The 10,974-nt window shown below is 39.9% G+C and overlaps 1 protein-coding gene across 3 annotated transcripts in view; it reads left to right on the top strand.

Moving 5' to 3' along the window:
• Positions 1-10,767, top strand: part of BEND4 (BEN domain containing 4) — a 29,884-nt gene extending 19,117 nt beyond the window's left edge. For 2 of the 3 annotated variants that reach the window (XM_032999269.2, XM_032999268.2), the window contains exons 3-5: positions 2,676-2,767; positions 6,751-6,991; positions 10,260-10,767. In XM_032999269.2, coding sequence (XP_032855160.2) covers positions 2,676-2,767; positions 6,751-6,991; positions 10,260-10,477 — 551 coding nt within the window. In that variant the 3' untranslated portion in view covers positions 10,478-10,767. The remainder of the gene's footprint in view (positions 1-2,675; positions 2,768-6,750; positions 6,992-10,259) is intronic. The other variant, XM_042808354.1, reaches the window with a different exon arrangement.
• Positions 10,768-10,974: the final 207 nt, after the last annotated feature.

Raw genomic sequence — 10,974 nt, forward strand, 5'->3', positions numbered from 1 at the left:
AACAGAGTAGAGCTGTACTTCCTCTGCTGGGGACACAACAGGTTAAATAGTTTCCTGTTGTCTTCTTGCTTGTGCCCCATCCCTTTGGAAGAATGTAAGTAAATGCATCTTCGGATAGCCTGTGGTGAAATTACTGTGGGTAAAATACCATCCTGCTGTGAGATCAGCTCCTAAAAATTAGAAATTTTTGATGCATTATATTCTGTTCCCTTTCAGGCCCCACATTGTTCCACGTAATTACAGGTAATAGTACCAAGTATGGCTGAGAGCCATCAGGTCATCACCAGGAACTTTTTCTAGTAGTGACAACCAGAAAAGCAAGAGCAAACTTCACAGACTCTTTTGAGCACAGCTTCATGGACACCAAAGAAGTGTAAAGCTTCCAGGTACTGCTGGTGCTTCAGCAACTATGTCTGCAGTGAGCTCGCTAAACAAAAAGCGACACATTTGGACAGGGCAGGAAAAGGATACTTTGCAACTATGTCTGATTTCCCAAGTATCACTCAACTCTCTTCCAAGTCCAAGAATCAGGCATCTTCCAGGCAGTAGTACAACCACCCATCATAGCCTCTCCCATCCTTACTGGCACCTCACAGGAGATGCGGGATCTCACAGGAGATGCTGGTTGCCCACGGGTGGGACATTTTGCTGACCTTGTTGCAGGGTTTCTGACACTGCCCAGGGCAGTGAGCCTTCGTGATCCTTGTGCCTCTTTCTTGGACACCTACTTAATCAGAGTACGCATGGGTATTCCTCGTTTAATCTTCATTTTGGACATGCCAGACAGCAAACACACACAAAGGGTCTCAAAATACAATCTTACCCTTCGGCCTATCGACATAGGGAAAAAAAAAAATTTCTGTTTCCCATGTATGCTTTCCTGTGTATAAAAAGGAAGGGGGTGGGGGGGGGTGGGTGTGGAAGCCAAATCCCTTTTTTGCCCCACCTTCTTAAAACTATCCAGTGTACTGAAACATTACCTGTGGTTATTTTTCCTTTTATTCCACATAAGAACTTGTATTGAATTTTTTGATTGCTGCCATATGCTAAATACACAGCTCTCATTACAGGAAGGCCACAGAACATGTTGGTGGGACTATTAATCTTGACCACCCTTCTGACTTTTTCAGCATTGAAACGTATTCTGAAACCATCTGATGACACTTAAAAGTGTCCTCCAGGCTCTCCTGTTCATGGCAGTGTGACTGTGTAGCAGCTACACTACCGACACACTGCCCTCATCTAGAAATAAGCAGTGAAGTCACTGGAGATATAAGCAAAGTACAACTCACTTGAAATGCTAACTTTCACCTAACATAACCTCCTAACCTCCTATGGCAAAGTGTAATATACAAATGAAACAGGAGTAAATACACTGATGGGTCGTCTTTATGGAAAAGTCAGCATGGGGTGAAACGACGTAGGAATTTATTATTTATATCAGGCATTTGCATGACTTCTGTATGCAGGCTGCTGGATGTAACACTGCTTAGCCCTTAGTGAAAAGTCTGTTTCGCACAGAGTGATGGTGGTTTGTAGCCTGTCTGCCTAGACAGGGGCATAGTTGCTGTGCAGTGTGAATGCCCAGGGAAGAGTGCAAAATACCTGTAAATCCTACCTTGAGACATTCTCAGTGATTTCAGTGCTTGCTTTCAGATTGCCAGCTTAAAACAAACCCCAGAACACCACAAGTTTCCAGGTGTAAAGGCTGAATGCCAAGAAATAATAATAAAAAAAAAAAAAAAAAAAACCAAAAAACACTGAAATACTTTTTCTGAATTTTTAGATGAAGCTAACATTATTTCTGAATATTTTACAAAAACAACCCATACAAAATGTGAGAGTGATAATATACCTTAAAAACGATGCTTATTTAGTCTTGCATAAGTCAGTCGTGATGTTGGGTTATTATCTGCTTAATTCTTCTACGGTGTTTCAGGCTCAGGAGAAAAACACTGTATCTCAGAAATACTCCAGACTTAATCAGGGATGTGGCAGCATCTGCTTAAGAGAGACCCATAATTGAATCATCCCTAATTAACCTATCACCTCAGCAGAAGGGAATAGGATGTTGGTACCACTACTGAAATGAATGAGAGTGATGGGAAAGGAAAGGGGAGGAGGATGAGGGAAAGAGAAATAAAGCAATTTGCCTAACACCTAGTTTTATAACAAATTTGAAAGGAGGGAAGGAAAAGACATTAAAGTATATGAATCATTAAATCTGTTCAGTATAGTTAATCAGACTGTAGTTTCAGAAACATGTCAGCATATTTACATGTTAATCAGTGCATGATTTAGGTCCAAGAAATGTTTTCTCCTTTGTATGGTTTGGGCTGTTTACAGTATTTACAGATTTTTTTTCCTATTATCATTACTGCTGACCTAATTTGTATTTATAATAATTATAACTTCAAACTAGGAAAAAAAACCTTTGACAACTAGTGGGCAGAAAATAAAAGCAATGTCAGAGATCTCAACATAGGAAATACAAAATCTGTTGTGTATTTATTGAATGAAACGTCTGCACAAATCAAAATGAGAAGTATTTCCTATTTGAAATAAATCTCACAGGTATACAAAACAGATCCTGAAGAACACTGCTTGATTTAATATTGTTTTTCTATTTTGTGCTAGATAGCTAATATACAGTAATTGCAATTTGTTTCATGCAGTGCCCTGCCAGACTGTTTTAGATTATTTGAAGACTGTACTTCAGCATCACAACCAGCTTTTGGTACCACAGCCAGCAGACCATCCGACTGAGGTAGTATACAGTAAAGACAAGCTACATCTCTTTATGTTTGACAATTCATTGAAAACATGTAGGCAAATAAATCATTAGGCTCTGGAAGAATATATTTAGTAGTAAAAATATATAAAATCTCTTATTAAACTGTCATTCTTAGGTACAGCAATCCCCCAAATGGAGGAGACTCAGCACTAGTATAATCTAGGATGACTCTACTGAGCAGCGTGTAACTGCCTCCATTGGCACCAAGCTGCACTTGCCTTGCTTTGGGTAATTTTTCTCTCACCTTTCCTCAGAAACATCACTTTTGCTGGTAGAATTTAGGCAAGCCTGGTGAAAACTGTAGCCGGGTAGCTGCACGTGGTGGCTGCCGGTGCACAGGGGCGTGCTGGGGGTGGTACCGACACGGCGTGTGTATGGGCACAGGCATGCCCGTAGGTACAGTTAGAGTAGCTCTAATGCAGCCCTGAGATGGTTAACACTAAAATACACGCTTCCTTCATTTTGCAGGCAGCCCCAAATATAGACTTCTGCAAGTCTTTGGAGTGCTCTTGCTTTTCAGAAAGCATCCCAAACAAAATGTTGAGTGTTCACAATTTTATACTTGATACAGAGTTTGGGGATTGTTGTAATTATGATCTGTTTAAAAGTGCTGCAGTGAAAAAGCAGGAAATTTAAGTCCTCCCCTTCTCTAGAAGATAGATGTATACATTTATCTATCAGCTCTAGTGTAACTCATGTTAATTTTGCTCCAGTGTGTTTCTACCCAGGCTTGTAAAAGTGCCTCAAATGAAGTGGTTTTATTGAGACTTTTCCAGTTTAGACTGTCTGTATTTGAGGCTCTTGCTATGCATGCTTTTGTATATGTAGTCTGTACATGTCACTACCCATTATTCATGCAAACAAAATCAGAAGAGGGAAGACTTAGGACCTCCCTTTGCAGCTAAATGACACGTAGTGCTAGCCTCATGGAGTCCAACTTACCATAGTTTCACTGACGATGCTTTGCAGCAGTTCAGGGTGTGCATCACTTTGTTCCTCCATTCAGTTTTATGCTGTACAAATTGATATATATATATTTATATATATCATTAGCTGTTCTCGCTCAAATACATTCTAAGGATTCATTTTCCCTTTTTTTAATGCTCTTTTGCTTAACTAAAATTTTCAAGCACTGTAAAAACTGAGGCTGTTCTGTAATGTCCCACATGGAATAGCTTGTCATGATGTGACAGAATTTTTTATTCAATTAAACACATAGATGATAATCTTTTATTCATAAGCTTAATCATGTACGAATACAAGCATGAATGCATTTGTACTTTGGTTCTTCCTTCAGGGTCTGCTTATTTCATTTCTGGAAAGGTTTTCTGTTTGTTTTAGTTTAATGACTGCTGGACACACCAAACTGCGTCATATATTTACTGAGAATCTTTTGCCCAGAAGTGCTTTACTTTCAGAGGAAGTAATGAAAGTGTATCTGTAGCAGAAACCCAGTAATTGTTTAAGAGAGTAGCATAACATTGTATCATGCTGTTGGAGAAGAATGAGGAAAAATATACTAAATTTCAGGGGGAATAAGAGAGAAGTATAATAAAATTGGGTCTGAGAGAGTTACGCAAAATTTATTACTTTCTCCTCAGTTAACAGTGATGTTAACTCTCATGAAACTTAGATGCTGGGCCTTTCTTCACCCTGTTTCCATCAGTGCAACGCTTTTAAACACAGAGGTAACTTCTAGGATAGCTTGCTACTTAGCAAAGCCACACATGAGCACCCATCCCTAATGCATGTGAGCGAGCCTGGAGCCTTACCTGTGCCATTATGGCCTTGCATTGCACCGCTCCTGCTTGCCAGGGCTGAAAAGTACCTACAGTCAGCTGCAGCTTGTACTTTGCACTGGTATCAGTAAGAAAAGTCCTTGCTTCACTACAGTTTTTTTAATAGTAAAAATAAATAGGTTTCAGAACAGTAGGGAGATAATTTGCTTTATATAAAAGGGTTACAGCGCTAGCTGCTGGAAAAAAATAAGTACCAACATGAGGATCAGATGGTCCTGTGTATTACTGCTGTGGTGGAACAAGCCAAGGAAATACTAGTGTCGGCTCCCCCTGAGATGGACTGGTCACATTTGCTTCAGCATCAGAGTATAATACCCCCAAAGAGCTTTCCATGCTGCCCCCCTGTTCTTCCTCCTTCCTCAGCCCTTTCACCATGTTGACAGAGGACAAGGAGCTGGACTGGTTGGAGGGTAATGTTCTGTCCACAGCAGAGCTCCTCGGACGTATCACCGGCTTCCCAGGGGCGCGTGTACCTGGCAAAAACTAAAGCAGCTTCTTGTGTCATGAGTGGAGGGAGAGGGATTGACCCTGGCCCTTTCACAGTGGCGGAAGGAGACAAGTGAAGTGCAAAGAGAAAGTCTCAAATGCTAACAGAACTGGGCTATAGGTGAAGGGGTTTTCTCCTAGGGATTACAAGCTTGGATTGACAAACTACAGAGGGAATGAAGAGATGGGGTTTGGTTTTTTTTGAGGGGTGGTTGGGGGTGCCCTCAGGCAAACAAAGCCCATCTCTTCCTTTATATTTTGGCTTCCTTTGCAGAGTTGTAGGTTTGCTTGTAGCTGTCTTTGCCAGCAGTTTGCACCTTTGCACCGAGGCGAACAAGTAGCAGACAGTCACATCGGCTCAGGTCCCAGTGATGTTAATGCCCCTGGGAAGTGGTGGTACCCTAAATCGTACAGATTCTCTAATGACCCCCCTCATCACAGTCTTCACTAAATTCAACCTTCCATATATTTATCAAACTTGCAAAAAAAATTAAAAGCAAATACCTGAGGAAAAACTTCAAAGATGTTCCCAAGCTGTCTCCCAGGATGCTATAATAAATGTATGAAAGGAGGCAAGGGTAGTTCTTAAAATAGTTTGCAGATATCAGAGATCTGGAAGCGAGGAGGAGAACTTTGCAACAGCTGCCCACAAGTGCAGCATGCAGCTGATTGCCCCTGTTGAGCATCAGACCTTTGTTTCCCTAGTTCACTATGAGCTCCTATCTATGCTGGGGGCTATAAGAAGATTTTACTAATTGGGCCTCCAGATTTATGTGTCTTAATAAAGAGGTGTAGCTGTAAAAGTGAATGAGTCTCTAGCAGGGTGTGGTTTGGGTTTTTTTGTGTACTTCAATTATTTCAAGTATATTAACAGTACCATCTTACATTAATTGGGTAATCCTGAACTGTAGCATTTTATGGGCAACAAGAATTAAATACAATTTAGGTACAATTGACTAAAGAGGGCTTATAAATGTGTGTGGATTACAGGAATCCCCATAATTAGTCCCCCAGCATTCATTTAATGTTGAAATATTGAAGCACACAAATTATGAAGGTTAAAAGCAAAATTTCTTTCCAGCTGACATGGTGGCATTTCTGCAAAGCTATAATTTGAGTTAATGTGGCATTCATTAATAATAATGAAGCTTTTAGTTTTCATAGTTCCTTTATTTATTTTCTTTGCATTTTTCACAGTAACATAACTGCTGCCAAGTTTCAGGTGTGTTCTACAGAAGTAATAAATTTATTATAAAAATAGACCAAAAGAGTCACCTCTGAAGTAAACTGTCAGCTGCGATGAAGTGATCCATTTGATCACACTCTTCAAAGACCCTTTTTATGCATTTTAACAGATTAAGAAGGAAGGTTGTACTTAAATAGTATAACCAGTTACTGGTTCTTAACTCTTTTTAACCTGCTTGTTAAAGTGGAAATTATCAACAGCCACCTCTCAAAGCATATGCCTTGTACCTCACCAAATTCAAGCTCTAGAAAATGGAAATGTAATTTTGAAAGTACTCATTCTCAGTAAGAGCAATTATGTGTTCACTTCAGGGTGTGTTTCGCTGTCTGTGTCACGGCTAGTTAAAAAACATATTTTTTATTGCAACTGACATCTTTACTTATTTGCTTCGTAAAATAAGCAATGGAAATATTTCACTTTTTCAGGGGAGCAAGCAGTTGCTGAACAACTATCCTGTCTACATCACTAGTAAACAGTGGGATGAGGCTGTAAATTCTTCCAAGAAAGATGGACGACGGCTCCTTCGCTATCTCATCAGATTTGTTTTCACAACCGATGAGCTTAAGTACTCATGCGGCCTTGGAAAAAGGAAAAGGTCAGTGCAGTCAGGAGAGACAGGTCCTGAAAGACGTCCTCTGGATCCAGTAAAAGTAACATGTCTCAGAGGTACTGCATCTTTTCGCTCAGTGTCCACCATATGTGATCTCATTTCACCACATTGGCTCTGGCTCAGTAGAAGCATTTGGCTGACAGTTGCAGAACTAGAAGGGGCTTCACAGGCAGGTGACAAGCAGCCAGAAACCCTCTGCTTTTATTTTTATACATATATATATATGTATATGCACACATGTATGTATTATATATGTGTTTTGGGGTTTTATTTTGAATGGGAAAAACCAGGGCTGCTTATTTAAGAGAGGAGGCAAATACAAGGGCACATGACACTGATATACTCAAAACAGCAAAGAAGGAAAAATCAGACAATCCTGTTTACACCCTTTTATAATAAACTAGCAGGGCATTCTTTAACACTGATACACAGCAAAATTAACCCAAGGAATATTTATAGCCTAATGTGTAGTAAGCATGTGGCACTCAAGGCCACAGTGCGTCATTGGAGTTAAAAGCTAACTGAGTTTCAGAATAGGTTTGAACATTTTGTAGGGCCAAGAACATCTACAGGTTAATTACACACAATACGAATACAAATGTGCTGTCAAGGATTTAACTTTTTTTTTGGAGTACTGATGCAACGTTGACTGAAAAAGTTAGGGAACAACTTTTCCACGAGAAGCCTGAGAAGGAGGGGGAGTTTTGCAAATATTTGACAATGTCAGAGTGAGGATGTTGGACAATCCAGAGAAAGGGTCCAGAATGAGAAGAATTATCTGTTGTGGCAGTTTATATTTAGGTTTTCTAAAACTGTTTGAAAGGCCTGGTACTGGGCTTTATAATGAAACATACAAAACAGGACTTTTTAAAGCCCAATTTAAAACATGTCTGTAGTATCAGCATCTGCATTTTATAAATACAGATGCTTATCATTTCTTTAATTAACTCATAGTCAATTCTATAGTATTTTGTGTATATTTATAGTATAAAATTTTGGTTGAACTGACTTCAAGAATGTTTTACTAATCAATGCAGTATAAAAAGCTGTATTTTGGTCAGTCAGTGATAAAAATATCTTTAGTCATCCAACTGGAGTCCAAAGTGGTTATACACATCAGATGGAGCATCTTCCCGTATAGGGTAGAGGAATCCAACAAGACAAGTAGATAAGACTTGTGGTTGGGGAACACTGATGTAATCAGGTAAAAAAACTGCAGATTTTTACATACTGCTAAGTTAGGCAAAGGGTCTCTTTTTACTACAAAGGAACCTGTTAACCTGTTATATGATACTCTACCAGACCTTATACTCCATCAGAGCTTAATAGAAGGGCAAGTCCGTTGCACACTGTGCTGCACAGAGGTCTGGAGCAAGATTCAGGGTCCCAGAAGTTCTCCTGGAAGCTGAAGGCTGAATAAGAGTGCATTAACCATTTACTAAATTACTTTAAATTTCACTTAATAATTTATTCACAAGTAGAGTGCTAATACCCTTTTCTTCCCCTTTCTTCCCCCTGCCTCCCACCAAGACTAACAGTAAATCCACCTGTAGATGGACTTTTGCTTATGGCCACTCTCCTTTCTGGGGTCCTGGACATACAGAACATGGAGCGCTCCTGGGGAGAAAGAGAAAGGCCAGTTTCCTTAATTTGCAGAAGCTTGAAGAGGAAGCCAAAATGTTCAGTATCTAAGGACCAGTTAAGAAAGCAGAGTAGACAGCTCTCCCTTTGGGCTTTCGTGCGTGGGTGGGAACATGACAACTGTCTCCGGTGCCAAGAGTTGGCCACTGGCTCCTACTCATTTGCAAGCCAAGGTAACAAGTGTCTGACTAATTCTCAGCACGTCTAATTATGCTTTCCCACCATAGCAGAGAGTACAAACTGCTTCTCTCTCTGCACTCAGAGTAGTTTAAACATCTATAAACATTTTTAATATATTCCTACAACTGACTGATGTCTGGAACCAGCTTTAAAGCAGCCTGGCATGCTTAAATTATAGCATTACTCCTTTACATGGTAAACATTTCTCTGAGAAAAACACCAGTCTGTGGAGCCCCATGTGAACATAACTAGGTAGGAATTACAGTTGCCTGTGTGGATTTCCAGGGAAATGAATTTAAAACTGAGATAGCTATCACTTGCAGACACACTGCTGGAGGAGCTATGCAAAAATCACGTCCTAATTGTCCAACAGATGAGATACCTTGCAGGCACGGGAACTCATGTAAAAGCACAGCATTCCCTGGTCTCGAGATGTGGTAACAGTAATGAAGTTACCTTACGCCACTTATTGTGCTGTTGGCTTGTCAACAGTAGAAAATAGAATTTTAAAATATCCTGGGACACACAATACTGCATGAGGGAATAACTAACGTTACAGAATAAATAAGAGGCTCAGTTTCCATATGAGGTGCAGTGTATCCAATATATCTAATAAGATGCCCTCACATTTAAAATCATATTTGGATGTTTCAAAGTCCAAATACACCTATTTGAGCTATGTCTAGCAGTTACAACTCCAGAATTAGTAAGGCGCCTTCTGCAAGTTTAGCATATTACATGTCAAAGAATCTGAAAAAGAAATTATAAAAAATGTAATCATCACATACAACTAGCTGTATGTGGAAGCAGCAGCTACTTAAATAGCCAAATTACATGCAGTACAATCAATTTTCTCCTGCATTGAAACCTATTGCAAGGCTTCCCAAATTAGCCTTCTCATCTCATTTAGCTATTTCTAAGGCTAATTTAGTCTCTGAAAAACGGGTGTCAGATTCAGGAAGATGGAAAGAGCAGGACTTAAAATGAAAGATATTCCAAACAGAAAGGAGCACCAAACTGAAATAATAGTGACATTTTCAAGCAGGTTGTGGGCTACTGCAGCCTGCAGATGTTGAAGCAGCCAGCAGAGGGAGATCGTAAAGATCCACCAGAGTAGTCACCTTAAGGTATAAACACACAACAGGTTTCAAATTAAATGCACCCCAGTTCATGTTAACTTTCACATGTATTGCACACGCTGAATCACAGACATCACTTTGAATTACTTCTTTTTATTTCCACAAGAAGGGAATTTATCTCCAGGTCCCATGCATCAGATAATTAGCTCAGTCATAACAACATACACTGCATGTGGAGAAACAGACTTGTACAGAAATAAAATGGGTCCAAGTGGCATTGTCATGGCATCCCCCATAAGGCTTTACTTCTGCTTAAGTAGAGCAGTAATGCCCCCTTTCTTATTTTCCATGAGCTTTTGACACCTGGGCGATAACGGATGCTGCAAAGACAAGCTGTATTTTATCCTTGCGTGTTTTCCTGCAGAGTTCATTAGGATGCATTGTACTTCCAACCCGGACTGGTGGATGCCATCTGAAGAGCAAATAAACAAGGTATTCAGCGACGCAGTAGGACACGCTCGTCAAGGGCGTGCAGTGGGGACTTTCCTTCACAATGGGAACTCGTATTATGAAGGGACTGACCATCCAGGATCACAGGACGAAGTCTTCAACAGAGGTATGCAAGATGGATCTGGCGATTGATGGCAGAGAGAAGAACCTCATACAACAGTAGCAACCACTTAATTTAGGAGAGACTATTTGTTATACATACTTACCCTGCTGTCATTTAAGAGTCCAAAGCATGTTTGAACACATACTACATATATTTCAGCTTCTCTATCTTACCATGTCCCAGTTAACAGGAAGAAATCCATTTCAAGACCTGTTCTATGGGACTTCTCAGTGCCTATTATTTGCAAATCCTTCATAGCACCCTCAAAGGGAAAATACAGTTTATTTCATCTAGTTCTATAGGAAAGGTCATTTAAAAACTAAAAAAATGTGAAAAGAAACAGCAGCTATTGTCTCATCAGCCTATTGATAACAAGCCCAAGTCTGGACCTAGAACAGCTGTGTACTATTTGCTTTCCCTGAGTAGGAGATGTAAGAACAAGTCTGCCCGCTTATAACAAAAAAAAGAAGTGGTCTCCCATTTCCTAACAGAAAATAATATAAATGCTACCTTAAAATACCACACA

The sequence above is a fragment of the Tyto alba genome, unplaced genomic scaffold, assembly GCF_018691265.1.
Source record: "Tyto alba isolate M040663 unplaced genomic scaffold, T.alba_DEE_v4.0 Super-Scaffold_6, whole genome shotgun sequence".
Lineage (NCBI taxonomy): Eukaryota > Metazoa > Chordata > Aves > Strigiformes > Tytonidae > Tyto > Tyto alba.